Source organism: Pterocles gutturalis, unplaced genomic scaffold (assembly GCF_000699245.1).
Source record: "Pterocles gutturalis isolate BGI_N339 unplaced genomic scaffold, ASM69924v1 scaffold42063, whole genome shotgun sequence".
Taxonomy (NCBI): Eukaryota; Metazoa; Chordata; class Aves; order Pterocliformes; family Pteroclidae; genus Pterocles; species Pterocles gutturalis.
The window spans coordinates 4,462-22,025 of record NW_010127227.1 but is presented as its reverse complement, the minus strand read 5'-3'; the positions used below and the strand labels follow the sequence as shown (position 1 = coordinate 22,025).

The window sequence follows — 17,564 nt, the reverse complement described above, 5'->3', positions numbered from 1 at the left end:
CCTAACACATTATGTCATTGAGCATATTTTATTCTGGAGTCACAGCGAAAGCTGTGATAGCGATGAAGGGAACCATGATCTTCTATATGAATTAAGCTAAAAAACCAAGCAGTGCCACTGAAAAAATATTTTAATCAAACATTCCATTATTTGTTTTTGGCTTCTAAGGAAATGTTCAGAACTGCAACTTACCAGGATTATGATGAGTCACAGATTCTCCGTTTTGAAATACATCTCCAGCCACATTCATTCTACCAGGATTGAAAGGTCCTACACCAGTCTTGGTCTGTGAAGTCAAAGATGGGGTGTATGTTTGCATATTAACACCAAAATTACTTGACTGCAGTCCGTTATATAAATCTCCCAAGTTGGCAATCTGCAGTGATGTTACATGGGTAATCACTAAGTTCATGTCACGCCCTTCAGCATTTTCTAAATGACCATCACGCACAGAGCTCATAGCACCTGTTTCTAATGTAGTAACATTAGCAATCTGAATTTCAGAGTCTGGTTCTGTGGTTATACCACTGTTACCTATTCCTGAATTTACCTTACTTCTCGAAAAACTGGAAGCTGAGAATTCCGTATCGTTGGTTCTATTTTTACACTCTGGAAGTCTTCGTTCATTCAAACTGGAAGCATTCTTCTCTTGTCCCTGATTTGTTTCAATGTCTTCTTCATCATCAATAATAATAGTTTCACTTATACTCCCCTTTTGAGAATTTAAGTCTTTTGGAGGAGGAAGCATTTTGCAATCATTCCCTTGAAGTTCTTCATTTTTTGATGATGTAAATGCAGTGTTCCTTTGATCTGCTATCAGTGACATAGAATTTTGTGGAGGCTGTATAGGTTCAATAAAAACTACATCATCGTCATCTTCTATAGGCAAGTTTTGGAATTTATTAGGTCTAGAAACTAAAGAACTTGGTGGACCTCCAAACGTATTTCCTACATTTGCAAGACCTGCTGCCATGGTGGTATTCCCTAATAGACCAGGAGTATGTTCAGACAGTTCTAATCCTGCCGGAGGACTCGTGTCCATTCCAGTTCTGCTGTTTAAAGAAAAACATAAAGCAAGAAAAAACATGCCCAAATTCAGAAAAAGATATAGCTTTCCAATAACAGCTCTTAAAAATCACTACAGAATTAAAAGCTCCAGCTTTTATTTTTTTTTTAACATAATCTCAGGAAGAAAAGTTTCTCTATGCCCATCTTTGAATGCCTTAACATTCAATTACATTCTAATCCTATAACAGCAAAAAAATACTCGCAGTACTAACATTTCCCACATGATAGCTATACATCATTATGTTTAGCAATACATACATGTATACACAGGAAATATGATTTTTGATGGTATTTATTACATGGTCCTGATTTCTCAGTCCCTCTCCCACCCACGTATGCACACAATGATCCTGTAACACCACTTCTGCTAGACTGCAAAGCAAGATCAAAAGCTAGGCATGCAGAAAGACAATTTGAATTTCTATTAAATTTCATTTCTATTAGAAATGTTAGAGTTTCAATATCAATAAATTCATACAATGAAAGACTGAAGCACATACCCAAGCCAAAATTTTTTTTTAAAAAAAAAAAAAAAAAATTTGCACATTACTAACTTCAAAATTCATCTGATTTTTTCCCCAACCCCACACTGCCACGGCTCCCTAGTTGGCCCCATTATAACTGGAACCAGAAGTGTATCGGATTTGTGCAGCAGCCTTTTGGTAGCAGAGGAAGGGCTACAGAGATGGCTCCTGTGAGAAGCTGCAAGCTAAAGAGATATGGAACTGCCGCAGATATACTGAGCAGTGTAAGGTGCACAGCAGCCTCTCATTTCTAGCCACTGCCAGAAGCAGTTCATTTCAGGTCCTGAATTACTACCTCATGTTCCGTTGCAGCCTTCAACAACTTTATCTCTCTTAACAGCAAGAGATGCTTCTTCAGGCTCCTTCCCAACAGCTGCTTTGCCTGGGGGTTTCTGTTTGCTTTTAGTAATTGTTCAGTTTGGGGAATCTGTTGTTTATAATTGTCAATTCTAGCATGCATTAAAAAAAATACAAAAGGCAACCTGGGCATACAATTTCTGTACCTGTAATTCCAACCAAGTATATAATTGGTGGTAAAGGACCTAAAATCTCTCAAAAAATCTGTACTAAAAATCAGTAAGGTAAATTGATCTTGATATACACAACCAGAAAAGTACAGACATAATTACATAATAATTTGGGTATGTCTTGCACTGATGTGTGACATCACTGAGCTTTTGTGAAGGCTAGAAGCAGTTTTCTGTGCTTTTTTATAAACCCATTATAAAGGAGGGTAAATGGAGGAAGTAGAAATATCCTGCTCATCAATACTTACCCATCCAGAAATCCACTGCAATCTGTTTACCTTAATAAGTTGCTCCAAGAGCTCTTATTTTCTTTCCTCTAGGGAACTTGATCTTCTTGTATCAACTTCCTGCCCTCCACAAAAGCAGTGTGTTCTGAAACAGGGTTAAAACAAACATTAGATATCCAAAACAGTTTAATCTCAAACTTCTTCTACCAACTGTGCTCACTAAACCAACTTCCTTCTAAATATACAGTTTAAGTTCAAAACTGACTTTTAGCACTATCATCCTACAATGCTAGAGAGAGAATGTCAGTCTATACAGTCATTGCTGTGAGTAAAGCAGCAACAGTACTGTTCATTCTAGATTTTCCACTCTGTCACATCACATTTCCAGAATCCTTTGACGTTTTATAGGTAGACAGAAAAAAAATACAACGTTTGGCAAGACACAGACAGACATAATTGTAATTAAGTAATCAAACACTAGAATTAAAAAGTATATCTGTAATAGCATATTAAGGAAAGAAACAGTTCAAGTAAACTGAGCTATTGAGAAAATAAACCTTAGCAGTTACATTTCTTTGCTTTTTATCACATCAACCTCCTTGATGCTTGTAGCAGAATACATTATGCTAAAATTAAGATGCAGCAAAAAGAAAACTACAGAACTTACACTATAAATCAGTTTTACAATGCAATATAAACCTTACCATGTGAAAATTATTAGCAATGTATGTATGCACTGCAGTGATACTTTGCACAGGTTTGGGCATCCATAGGTTATATTAACATATGTGAACATTCACGAGAGACTGAAAATGTTTAAAGTTCAAGCCTATATTTATTCTTCAGGTTTTGTAAGAGTTACTAGGCTTCCCAGACTTGGCAGCATTTTTAAAATAAAGTAACAACTTCTGTAGTTATCTACTGTTTGAGGACAGCCCTTAAAAACCCCAGACAGGAAAGAGGCCCAGAGGAATAAAGCTCAAATACTCTTCTATGCATTTACAACATCATTCAAGCCCTCTTGTCCATTAACTGAGCTGGAGCAGGGTGCAGCATTGGAAGAAGGACCAAACAGCAAAGCTGTGAACCAGATTAATTCCTTCATACGTTAGCCTTACAGCCAAATGCCATTATGTAATAGCATTTGAACTGCAATGAACGTAACATTCAACTGGCATGAAAGAGGTTTTCTTACCAAAAAAAAATTGTGTTATCAATGCAGTTGGCTTGCACCTCCCTGGAAATCAGTTACACTGAAGATTAATTTAATCCAATATTCTCTTTTACCTATCTTCATTTTTCCCTCTAGGGTTGAAAAAATCAAAGTTTGACTGCCCTACATCTCTGCTTTTGCTGAAAATAATTCATTCAGTTCACTGATTCTTAAAGTTTCCCAGGTTTATCCCACGTATTTTCTTTCTCTACAAGGACAAAAGCATCACAAGCACATAAAGATTTTAATAAAGTTTTAAATATACCAAACAGGTAGGAGCAAAGAAGAAATTACACTATGCCAAGACTTTACCTTCAGGCCTGACTCAAACCTTTGCTATTCCTACTTCTACAGATCCTTAGCAGACAGACAGACTAGGGCCATATTACAGTACATGTACAGAATATGTAGCAAAGACCCAAAACTTATCTTTTTGCCTAAATACATTTATTTTTTTCCACAAAAGCTCTTAAAAATATTTTAATGACATGTATTAAGTATGACATAAAAATAAGTTTATGTGCTTAACTGTTAGTGTATCGTCATAAGTAAAATTCGCATATATTTTCTCACAATATCAGCTCTTACCCCTGCAAGACTCAGTAACAAAATTACCAAAAAAAAATTATTTTTTTTTTCAAAAATTTGTAAACTGAGGCAGCTTGTGTTCTAAAAATGCTAGCAGCATGGACAAACACAAAAACTACACAGGCAATGGCACAGTCAGTATTTCTAAGTTAACAACTGACAAAGAAGGAATGATCTACAGAATGAAAACAATAGGTTTAGAATGGGAAACTAGGAAAAATCTCACAGAGAAAAATGCTTAACAACAGAAATACAATTGCTAGAAACCTGTAAGATTTATAAGACTGATCACTGGATGAATCTCTGAGACTTTGAAAGAAACCAACAAAACATTCAGCTGCTGTTGTGCAGACTACAGGAAGACAGCAGACCAAAAAAACTGGCAAGACCTAGTCTGCAGAAAATGTTCATTCAATTCTGCTGCAAAATGAGTTCATGGCTTTGTGGTAGTGCACAGGCACCAACACTACAGCTGGTCGGAAAGAGAAGAACTACCAATATACAACAGTCCTTCCTGAACCAGGCTTTGTGTGTCCTCCTTTTAAACTAGGCTACATCACTCACCTATAAAAGTCTTAATGCTGAAATAAATTATAATCCCATAGCTACATTCAAGGCTTAATTGCTGGAAGACATAAAAGGCAAAACGTAGGCACTTCTCTAGAAGGATGGCAAATACTACAGCTTTTAGGACAGACAGCTAGGTAATGGTCCATAGGCCAAGTCTTAACTCCACTGTTGAAAAACTGTGTTTTACATTTATCATGAACTGCAGAAATTGAGGTGGAGTGTTTGTCTACCAAAAAAAAAAAAAAATTCAGCTCCACTTTAACAAAAGCAGAAAATGGAATTTGAAAGCCTTTACTAAGTGCTGTTATAACACCTGGGATGAAGGTGACAGAAGAGCAGAGTCATGACTTAGAGCAAAGCCACAAAAATCAAAAAGAGTAAATGAAATCCAGACAAAATTACAGTTCCACTAACACAGGGCACTTGAAACAGACATCCAAAGTAGGGCCAGCATGTGCAAGTGCTTCCCTATAAAGACTAGAAGCCTAAAAATAAAAAAGGAAAACTTGAAAGACTGCTTTTGAGAGAATATGTAACAGACATCTTCAAAAGTTCATGGATGAACAAAATTCAGGAGACAGTATTATACTGAGGTACAAACATAGGAACAAGAACAGAGTGATTGATTCACCTCAGTGAAGGAATACTGCTTTCTCCTAGGAAAGCACAGTATCCTCACTAACTTACTTACCTCAACAGGTACTGTGTTACATTTAAAGTTCACTTCCAAACTAGAATAAATAGCACATTAATGGTATACTATCAATCATTTCCACTCAACAGTGACAGCACATGTGAGATAAGAGGAATAAGTGAGACTGCAACATAATAACTGAAGACTTCAACTGATGTTGTGCAGACTACGGAAAGACAGCAGACCACAAAAAAAAAAAAAAAAAAAAAAAAGAAAACTTACAACCAACTGCAACCAGCTAGAAGACTAACAGGAGGAAAAACAACTCCTGGTCTAACTCTGAGCCACGCATTGTAGCTCAAGATGTAATTATCCAGATATTTAAACTCCCAGAGAAATAAAAAAAAAGAATTCACTACTTCAACATTTGACTTTGAATAGGAGAACAACGTAAATGTGAGAAACCCAGTTAAAAGGAAATTAAATGGAGCAGCTAGAAGAACAAAAAGCTTCTTGAGAGCATGAAAGCCTTACCACGTTAAGCATACAACCAATCTACAATGACCCGAGAACACCATGAAGACTACTATCAGGAAGTCTCTGAGCTAAAAGATGCTAGGATTGTACTAGGGGGAAGTTTCATGTACATTTGCCCTGTTCTTTGTCTTTAGCTAAGCATGATTCAAGAGAAGCTACTGAGCTATGTCAAAGCAAAGGTTTGTCTAAAACAGTAAAATTGTAATAAAGAAAAAGTACCCAAGAAGCCCGAACCACAGCAGAAAACACAGAGTAAATTCTTTGCATTGATGTTCAGTAAGGAAAAGATCAGGGAAGACCACATCTAAGCTCTCTTTCTAAGGGTCAAGTCACAGGAAAAATGTCATATCAAAGTGCTAATAGAAGAGGATTTTAGAATAAAATCACTAGGGCCATGTGGCATTCACTTAAGATTTCTAAAGACAGACAGAATTTTATATTTCAGTATCTGTAACCAATTACTTAAGCACAAGGTGATAACAATTACCCAGATAATTACAGACTATAGTCCTATCTCCATCACTAAACAGACTGATAGAAACTACAACAGAATAAATACACAAAAGAAAAAATAATATATGGATAAAGAATTATCATGGATTTTGCAAAGAAAAGGTAATGCCTCACAGGACTACCAGAGAGATCTTTTGAAGAGCTGACCAACTCCGAATTAACTGGTATATAGCACTTAAAGACTTCCAAAAGGCATTTAAACATATTCCTCACTAAAGACTGCAGTGGCAATTATCTATAATAAAGATTTGAGAAAGGGTCCTCTGGAAGATTTGTAATTATTTAAAGACAAAATATCATGTATTGTTTGCTGCTATCAAAATAAGGATAAATTACCAAGGGGGTTCCTAAATAAAATGATACAGGTCAACATACACAAACCAACTGGAAGAGACAGTAACTACCAAAGTGACAGTTTCCTAATCATACAAAATCATCCACAGCAGCTGAAAACAGAAACTGGCTGTAAAGAACTACAGAAGGATATCACAGTCCTGAGTGCTCAGACTGCATGGTAGGCAAAATCACTGCTGATAAATGCAAGGTAATGAACGCAAAGAGAAGGGTAGCTACATACATAGCAATTCCTCTGAAGTGGAAGTCTAAGATCCAAGTTGCAACTCTTTCAAATCAAATCTACTCAATCAACAGTAACCAAAGAGGAAAAACAATATAGAAGAAGAACCAAAGAACAATACAGAACACATTTGTCACTACATAAGCAAGACACTGGTGAACTATGTTTTTTATCACGAGATGTTCAGGTCACCCCCTTTTCAGAGAAAAGGAAAAACAGATGAGTTATGTGAACAATTTGTATTAAAGGAAAAGTCTTCTCATTGGAAAAGAAAGACAACTCAAGGAAGATGATAAATCTGCAAGAAAAAAAAAACACCTAGAAGATATATAGAGCTGTGCCCAGTGTCTTACAAAGGCACACAGTGAAATAATTAAATAGCTTTAGTAATCTACTGTGCAAGGAAGCATCTTCTTTTCTTCTTAATTGTGAGAGTCACTGTTGTAGAAGGCCAGAAATGCAACCAGTTCAAATAGGGATTGTGCAAACATGAAAACTAATGCACTTATGTCTGTTAAACATAGTGGTCCAAAGGCAACCCTGCTACAGCCAGTCAGCTGAGGAAAACCAGAATACACCTGCAGAAAAGTCATGCTATACTTGCCAAGTTTCTGTTATTAGACATCACTGTTGCAAGCAGGTTACTGGACTGCCTACTAACCTAGTACAGAAATTAATCTAACATAGTAGAGGAATAATAATAATCTTACTGTCACAACCCAACTAACCCGAAGGGTTATGCATTGGTAAAGGTTCATGCTGTCAAGGACACATCCAGGTCAGAGTAATACCCAGATTCCTCCAGAGCCATCCTAGTTGTTTAATGGGGGTGTATGTACAATACCAGACCCACACCCATATAACGATGTTTAAAAATAAGAGATAAAAGAGAAGTACCCACTGGGCCCAAACAGGTAGAGAATTAAACCAGTCAAGCCTCCAGTTTACCAATATATGTATATTTTATTAAGGATACAGATATTTGCTAATACTTGTTAGATTAGATCTAACAGAATTAAACTTATTCAAACATTCATGGATTAAGAAACTTATATACCTAATAGTAACGAGAACAATAATACAGATAACACTCATTATTACAATTAAGGCAGCTGGCAGTCATTCCTGGCCAGGAGGCTGTAACTGTGCTAGCAAGATCCTCAACTAGTTCTGTCATAAAATCAGCTTTATAAAGTTGCTTTACCTACATGCAATTACTAACAGCTGTGATCCAAAACCAAACCACAGGCAAAGCGTCCTTTTAACTACGTTTCCATACTCCGTGCATAGCAAAGTACTTGTATCAGCAATGTTTGCTTGCAGCACACCCTCCAGTCTCAGCTGCTAAGAGAAGGGGAGCAGAGGGAGGGATGGGACCAGTCACCACACTTACACAAGAAATGTCACTAGCCTCATGGAAGCTTTACCCACTTACCCAAAATCTGAATTTTGGCCTACGGCTGCCAGGCTGACTTCAGCTGGAGGATGGATGTCAACATTTCACCAAAATAATCAAGTGAGAGACTGATCTGAAAGCATCTCACTGTTCTGTGAGGCTATACAGTTCTAATGATCAGTTCCTGACCCTGACATTTCTTTGACCATAACATCATTTAATTTCTTATTTCAGCTACTTCCATGAGTTCCTATGCTTCCTTATTATAGAAAGTCACTTTTTATCACTTGATTTTTCATAGTCTGATGATCAAAAACTCAGTCTATTGTGAAGACTGCAGCTATCAAGAAGCTCTCTAGCTTAACAGTATGCTGTAATATCTTGCTACAACTCAGGAATGTTCATTCCCTGATGCACAACAACACATCCAGATGCAACCTGCATACCATGGCTTTCCTGGGGTATGAACCATCAACTGAACTCCAGTGGCTGAATGAGTGTATGCCACAGTTCACCCCAAAAGCAAGTACACCACTCCAATTAAAATCATAGGCAAGTAGCTGTTTTACACTGCAACTGAGGCAGCCTAATAGCCCAACTAGAGACACTTGTAAAGACAGAAAAACGCTGCAAAAGCGTAAGTAATACAACATTTTTAAAGCACTGCAATGTAAGCCAGTTTGAAGTTGAAACTGAATGCTGTTACTGCAGCCCAGTCTCAATTTGCATAGGGAATAATACACACCGTGTATGGACAGACACCTACCTATGTGAGTAGAACTCCATACTGGGGAGGGGAAACGTGTAGGGCCCTTCCACATCATCAGATATCAAATTCTTACTACAGGCAACCACACAATAAAACAGTTTTGTTGAACATTCTTACTATAAACATTCACCATTTCTTGTTTGGTGGGGTTTTCTTTGTTTTTGTTTTTGGTTTTTTTTTTTTCCTCCTTGTATCCTTTCTGAGGGTATCTCTTCACCAACCCTTGAATTTTATGCCCAGGTATGCCTCAGATATGTGGTGGCTCTGACTTACTGTCAACTTTTACATCTCTGACTTTAACAGAAGTTTCAATACTTTTGAAGGTCCACAGACTCATTTTGTCATGCTATCACATGGCACAGCTGCTTCTGCAACCACACACATCGCCAGACATAAGTTGATCCAGCTGACAGAAACTCTCCTGCTGGAATCCTTTTCCAGCCAGATCAGATCCTCAAAACAAAACAAAAAAAAAAATCTCTGTGAAGAGATAACTAAGTCACACTAACAGCTGTGACTGAACATAACAAGGTTGATGCCACAGCCCTGAATTTCAGTGTAAGGATCATTTTAGCAGCTAGAACAGTAGTGACAAGCTGATAGCCACAGACTAAACTGCACCACCCTGACAGCAATACTGTGTAAAACACAACAAAATGCACATGTGAACTGACAACAAAGCAAGCACTGACAGACTATTAAAACATGTGTATCCACTGGTCACAATCAGTAGGATACCTGAAATTTATAAGACTAAGCAAACCTAACATACTACATTAAGTCCACAATGACACAACTATTTCATCAGTCTACCATCTTCACACAAAAATCATGCCAGCAAGTTCAACATAAATACTTGCATACTTCAGGGTAAACTCAAGTGCAAGTACTCACAACACTCAAGTAAGACAAGGGTCTTCCTTAAAATACTATACAAGTTAATCATAAATATTAACCAAGAGTCTCGAAAACTTTCAACACTAATCCATAAATATATTTACATTGCTGTTTTTTCAGATCATATGTAAGAGCTTTCAGGAACAGGGTACTAATTTCAGGTCCACAAATCTAATCTATCCATTGTCCAAGAACCACAATTACAAAGGCCTGAGATTTTATTACTTCAGCCTAGAGACACTACTCCAGAATTTATTTTCCACTAGGTTTAGAGTTACTTCAAATTTTCTCTTTCCCCAGATTTTCAAAGTAGTTGTACAAATTGAGGAGATTAGCTTACTAAAAGTCATTACGTAACACTCAAAATACATTTGTCACACAAATTTCACGAAATTTAAGAGAAAAGCATGTGCACACAAAGACCTGTAATCCAGCAGAGACAGCAACTAAGAAGAATAAAAAGGCAAGATCTATGTAGTGAAAGAAATATTTTGAAGCAGTTGAGTCAGTAAATTTTGGGTTTACTCAAAAGAGAAACTATTTACACGCAAACGAAAGCTTACTGAAAATATGCAAACTTTGGTATCTCCTGAGCATCTCAGCTGCACTGCAGCCACCAGTGTTGCACGTGAACATTGACATCTGGTTTTCAACTGATGTCTCCAGAAACATTTGAATACCTTTACTCAATACAACCTCTTCCTTGGGTCTTCCACTGCTAAAAAACTGCTCCCCTGAATGCATGTACAGAATCAAAATTCAGTGTCAATCTCAAACTTGATTCTATTCAGAGTCAATCTTGAATGCAAGCATATCCACACCAAGTACCTATCATTTCCAAGACTACTCATAAGCGAATAGGGGAATAAGCAGCATTTGGCATAGCAATTCATTACAAATCAAAATCATCATAAGTCTTAGGGCAACCTACTGACATGTATCTCTCCACTTATACACACACCTTCAATGTATTTCATGGCTGTTTAATCATGAAAAGGTGCTGATCAGCAAGAACCCAGCACCGCTTCTAGCCTTAAAAGCTATTACATGCAATGCGATAAGACAGTAAATTTTATCTCTCTACTACTCATGCCGCAACATGCTGCTTAAGGATATCCTTTATTATAAATGGAACAGAAAGGTGAAACAAGACAAAGAACCAAAGGAGCCACAGAAGAAGTTATACTTAAATGCTTATCTATTACTTATATCCAAACACATATCTATTTCCAGGAAAGTAGGTAACACTAGACCATAGCAACAGACTTGAAAGATGACCTAAGTGGAAAGGGAGCAGTACAGTAACAGTAGAGAAACACTATGCTAAAGATATGAAAATAGGAAAAGGGCAAGTAAAACACTAAAAAGTAAATAGTAGAAAGTAGCCTTAATACAGAATGTAGAGGTCAAATTGTCATTTGATGTATCTTAATTTTAAAAAATGTAACAGTAGGAAAAAATACATACTGAATGGTTAGATCACAAGCAGATCTCAGAACAGTAAAATTATTTAGATGTCTGGACTGGGAATGGAATATAGGCCACTGATAAATGTCAGTGGGTCACAGCACACATTACAAAAACATGCCTTACTCTTGCTCCATTGGGACCAATGAAGATTAGTTGAGAATTCAAATCTATGAAGTCCCTAGCTTTTGCTAGCATTCAAGAAATTACATAGAGATAGCAATACACAAAACGTATAATCCTTTTAAAACAGCTTTTAATTATTACAGGTTCTAGGAAGCCAGGTTGGAAGTACTCCGTTAACAGATGTTTTACAGCAAATGCCACAAATTTATCATAGATACTAATAAGAAAAGGTTCTATAACTAAGCAAATTTCTATTTCTCTTTTATAAGAGGTATAGTTGCATTGGCTATACTTTTGATGCAACAGTATCGTGATTAGTCACTATACTAATCTGTAAGCACCCAATATACACAAGTAGCATGCAATCTTTCAAATTTGTAAATTTGCAAGAAATTGGAGGTACAGTCAATCACATATAAACCAATCAAATCTGAAAAAAACAACCAGAGATGGGAAAGCAGAAGAGACATCTCAAATGCAAGAGAATGACATCTACTAGATTTAATGCATCCTATAGAACTACATGTCCAGAAACAGACTTACTTATTAACTACAATAATGTTGATTCTGTTAAGAAGTTAACCTTCCCTGTAAAATACACTTCTTTAAAAAGTCCATTTAAGGTAATTTTAAGAAGCAGTTTGCAACAGCATTTCATGCATTTACATTTTATTAATAATTTTACCCAAACAGCATAAATTGTTAGTTTGTGCTATGGAGGGGGGGAAGTGTTCAAATTAACCTACATCAAACCACTGCACATCAATGGAGAGCATCCTCCTGGTCACTAAAATATATCAGACTTAGCTTAAGCAGTGCAAGTTTATACTTTCCCACTAATTAGTTGAAGACAGCAGTAGTAGGTCCCTCCAGCCTTCTCTTTCGACAACACATCCATCCCTCTCAGTTTTTCCTTTGTTATGTGCTCCAGTCTCCTAAGCATCCTGGCAGCCCTCCACTGGGCTCACTCCAGTATATCAGTATTTTATTATAACAGGGTCTACTCAAAACTGGACTAAACACTGCAGATGTGGTCTCCCAAATATCAAGCAGTGGGAACAATTACTTCCCTCAAACTGCTGTCTACAGTCTTGCTTAATTCAGCACAGTATGCTGTTTGCATTCATCTCTGCAAGGGTGCATTATTCACATTAAACTTGCTGTCCACCAAGACTACCCAAAGTTGCTTTCTATCCTGATTTTTATTTTGAACTAGCAGGCAGTCTTCACTCATATACATACAGCCCACGAAACAAGTAACTCTGCATGGATAACTGGTAACCTAATGGCACACCCAGTTTACCAGTACCTGACTGCACGTATCTTTTTTAATAATTCTTTTTAAATCCGTTCTTTTTACTTTTGCATGTGCTTAGGAAGAGGAAAAACTGCCATGCCATAGTTCGTAAATAAACGAGAAGTTTGTAGACAGACCATTTTCCTTGTCTTTAACAGTAACTAACATCAGCTAGTATTCTCAAACAGATTTTTCACCCCTGAGAAACACCTGAGTACTGGCTAACAACCTAGTATTTTTGGCCCAGTATGGACAAGCTTCTTCAAGAGAATTTACCTCCAGTGATTAGCATTCAAACTATCTAGTAATTCAGAACAAGGAAAACTGAATTTAATAGAGTACGTTATACTATGCTACAGATAGGAGGGAAACCCATGTAGTCTATGACCAAGTAAACAGCCAATGAAGCCACACTATAAGAAAAGAAAGAAAATCTTACCATCATAAACAAAATGAGATAAAAAAGGAAGCAGAAGAAAAAAAATAATCACAGAATCATAGAATGGCCTGGGTTGAAAAGGACCTTAAAGATCATCTAGTTTCAACCCCCCTGCTGTGGGCAGGGTTGCCAACCACTAGAGCAGCCTGCCCAGGGCCCCATCCAGCATGGTCTTGAATGCTTCTAGGGATGGGGCATCCACAGCTTCTCTGGGCAACCTGCTCCAGTGCCTCATCACCCTCTGAGGGAAAATAACTACAAAAGTCTCCAAGTTCTATGCTGAGGTAAGGTTGATGGGAAATGGGATCCAAGGGAAGGATGGATACAGTCAGCAAGGCAAGTATGATGGGTTTTCACAGCCATACTCACTGGCTGGCTACAAGTTACATTATGCAATCAAGACTCCAGTTTATCAAAGTAGTTTTAAAAAATAAAAGGTAACTTTTTTTTTTAAACAATAAGATGCATATTATATTTACTAAGGCTGCAGTTCCCGAAGAATAAACCGCATCCAGTCTAGGGCAGGACCACTGTGGTTCTGAATTCCCACTCCCTTCAGCACAACTCTTTCTCCCTAGCTGTTTACAGGTCCTAACAGCCAGTCCGCAGTGGGAGCGAACGTGGTAGAAAACTGAAACACAAAAAACAGAGCAAACACCCAACACCTACACAACTCCCCCACAAAAATTTCATTGTGATGATTCATGGAGCTGAACTGACTCCCAAAAAAAGAAACAGAAAAAGCCAGTGTTGGTACAAAGAAGAGAGGACAATGGCAGCCCTAAGTTAGGCTGGTTTAAACAGTCCTGCAACCAAGCATGTATGCTTATTGGAATTTAACTCCATGAAAAATACACTCCACGAAATACAGCATTTCTTCTAAACCAGTATTTTGTCTTTTGAGTCCAAAACTGCAACAGAATAAAGAACCTGCAGAACATAAAGTGTATTCCAAGCCTTTAAAAAAAAAAACAAAACCAAAAAAACCAAAAAACTAACTTTGCTAGTGGGGAGCTTTTCAAATCCTCTCTAAACTTTTGCCTAAAAAGAAGAAAGTGATGCCTCAGTAAGTTATTCCAACTCTTAGTTAACCCAGTACTTAGTTATCCTACCTGCTGAAAGGCTACACACTGCTCCCTGTCTGAATTTGTATTGCTCAAGCAATAATCAGCACTCAGAAATCAAGCCTTTAACATTGGGGGGTGGGGAAACACCCAATTATCTAATATGTTATTGGGCACATAGTCTCTCCTAGACCAGGATTAAGTCACACCCTAATCTATTCTCTTTTAATTGACTAATAGACCGAGTTTCTAAAATCTGTTAATAGAAAGCATATTTTCCACTCCTTCTTAAGTCATTCTTGTAGGCCTTCTCCAATTCTTTTTAATTATTAAAAAATGCTGGACTTAGTTCAGATCATAATTGCTGTACTATAAACAATATTAGTCAGACCATCTCAGTATTTCTATTTTTTAATTCTTTGGATAGAAGAGTATGTAATGATGGCCAAACTCAGCGACAATGGCAACAAACATATCCAACATACATGTCTGGTAAAAAAGAACCAACCAACCTTTGTTACGTTCTCCATTTTCTGTCACTTCTAAATTGTAATTATTTTTTATTACATGTATCACAGAGAATTTCTTACCTGCCCTTTTAGATACTACTTGGCTTCTTTAATAAGGCACCATCTACCAGAACAAAGCTTCACCTTCTGGATGAAGATTTTTCAAAAATAACACAACCACCACAAGCAAAACAAGCCCCCCTAGAAGCCATGCACACAGAAATATTAGCTATTAATTAAAAAAAAAAATCTGGTAAATTCTTCCAGCTTCGTAAGAATTCTTAAATGTATATAGGTTGGTATATTAATCACCAATTCTTGCTCCAACAAAATGATGACATTATTTCAGGTATAACAGAACACTAGGTCTTCTTCTTTCCACACGCACATTAAAAAAAAAAAAAAAAAGAAAAGAAAAAAAAAGACACTGATACCACACCCATATATTGCAGTTCTTAATACAGGCTCCTAGGAGACAAAATTATGGACCACATTATGTCACCCACTGTACAAACACAGAATAAGACTGTTCAAAGAGCAAACAACCTAAACATAAGGGACAACAGATGGAGAGAGACAAAAAGGAAAATACAAGGAAACAGCACCACCACAAACAGTTAGAAGTCCTTGTTCTAAGGATGGTGTATTGGAGTTCTAGTGTGACAGGAAAGGTGGTGGTTTGGTTTTGTTTTAGTAGGCTTTGTTTCCTATAGTTAGCTTCTTTTGCATTACCAGGTTGCAACTGCTTTAAAGGGTGGACACAGGGAACTTCTCCAAGCATGAGGAGCATACAGAAGAATGAATAAAAGCATTTAACTGCCCATGATGCCACTTTCTAAACAGCACTTAAAATCTCATTAACAACAACATAAAGATAGATAATATCCTTCACAGCTAAATCTCAACGTTAATTTAAAGGCAAGTAACCTGTTACTTTTACAACCATAAAACCTAAGATGCAAAAAGACCTGATAGTCAAAGCAGAACACAATGAAAGCACCCTTGAACGTTCAGGATTCTGAATCCGTATCAACAGAGCAGGATCATTTTTACAACAACCATAAGAAAAACTGTTAAACAAGATACACAGATCAAAGGCAAGGTAAGAGATTTAGTCATGTGATTTATTAACACAATAACTACTTTATTTTTTTTATTAACAATTAAGAGAAAGCTTACTATGTGGAAGACATCTGCAGTCTGTTAGAACTGAGTAGCATGTGCTGTGTCTAAAACAAGGGTCAGATTACAGGCTTAAACCAACGATCTCATGAAAATGCTGTCCACAAGTGACAGACAGCATGGAGAGTTTTCCTTTGGGGAAAAAGGATAGCGTTTGCAATGGTAGCCTGAGCTGAAGGTCAGACATCTACAAAGAGAAGTCAGAAGCACACACTGAGATTGAGCTGGTACAGAAGGCAGCAAGTCAGGAAGAGATACTTGAAGGTCATCAATACAGAGATGATAGCTGAGTTTATGCTTTTGTTTGACGTTCAGTACTGTTATATTGGACAGAAGAGCCTAAAGGAACACAAGATGCCAATACACTTCCAACAAAACTCTGCAGGAGGAAAACAAACAGGTCCATGTTTCTAAGAGTGACTATGATGACTATGAGCCATAACATGCCTAAACTAGAAAACTGTGCACATACTTACCCTATGGGTTATGCCCAATTTTACCATCTTCTTCAACGCCATCTCTCACAACAAAAGAATTGAGGAAACTAATATGAACTCCTCGGTAATGCCACTGTCCTCTCCTAATGATCGACTTTCTTCACTGGCCCCCCAAGACTTGTATGGGTGAGCTACAGTGCAAGTACTTAAAGCAGTTCTTGTCCTATCAGTTAACAGAGTGTGACCAAGAGTGCATCACTACTTTTCACAATTAAACAGCGGAAAAGGTGGAATTAAGACGACATCCTGCTCAGCATGTGTCAGTAAGTACTAAAACTAATGAGCAGAGACTATGCCTTGATAGTCTAGGTAACAAATTTCAGTATTATGGCTTTTATAAGTTATAGTGTTACAAACTGAAGGATTCAGATAGCCTTTCTAAGAGTAAAGAAGTTTATGAACCTTAATGTACAGTTAAGTACAGAATGCCTAATTCACTTATTTTAGGTAAAGCCATCACATATTAAGTGTTAAGTATCCTAGAGTTCTAAAACTGTTAATTTCTGCACAACAGCAATGCATGATTAAATAGTCTTATCTGAGACAAACTTAACAGAGCAAATAAAAAAACCACCACAACTCTCTTGTGCTACCGACACTCAATATGGTTGGGGAGAGCATTAGTAATGCCTGAGTACATTTCCAGCCAGTACTGCACCTACTCTGTTCGGAGCACTGAACACTCGCTTCTGTGTCCCTGCTTCAGTAATGAATCCTTGACACCCTCATCAGATTATTCTCCAGTGGCTGATGGTGGAATGGGCAGAGAAGGAAGTTACGATGAAGCGAGCTCCAAAAAGCTTGGGAAATGCAAAGAAAGATGCAGTGCTTAAGCATTAAGATAAACTTACAAAGCGTAAATAACCTTCGAACACAGAGCAGTCTGAAAAATACCTTGGTAGCAATCAAGTCAATGGAGACTCTCCATTAACCACAAAACTGA

At 37.3% G+C, this 17,564-nt stretch overlaps 1 protein-coding gene across 1 annotated transcript in view; it reads right to left on the bottom strand.

Annotated features, from left to right (window-relative positions):
* The window catches only part of ZMYM2 (zinc finger, MYM-type 2), a gene marked incomplete at its 3' end in the record, with an annotated part of 54,246 nt that extends 53,204 nt beyond the window's left edge, over positions 1–1,042 (bottom strand). Inside the window, exon 1 of the mRNA XM_010079210.1 lies at positions 193–1,042. Coding sequence (XP_010077512.1) covers positions 193–1,042 — 850 coding nt within the window. The remainder of the gene's footprint in view (positions 1–192) is intronic.
* Positions 1,043–17,564: the final 16,522 nt, after the last annotated feature.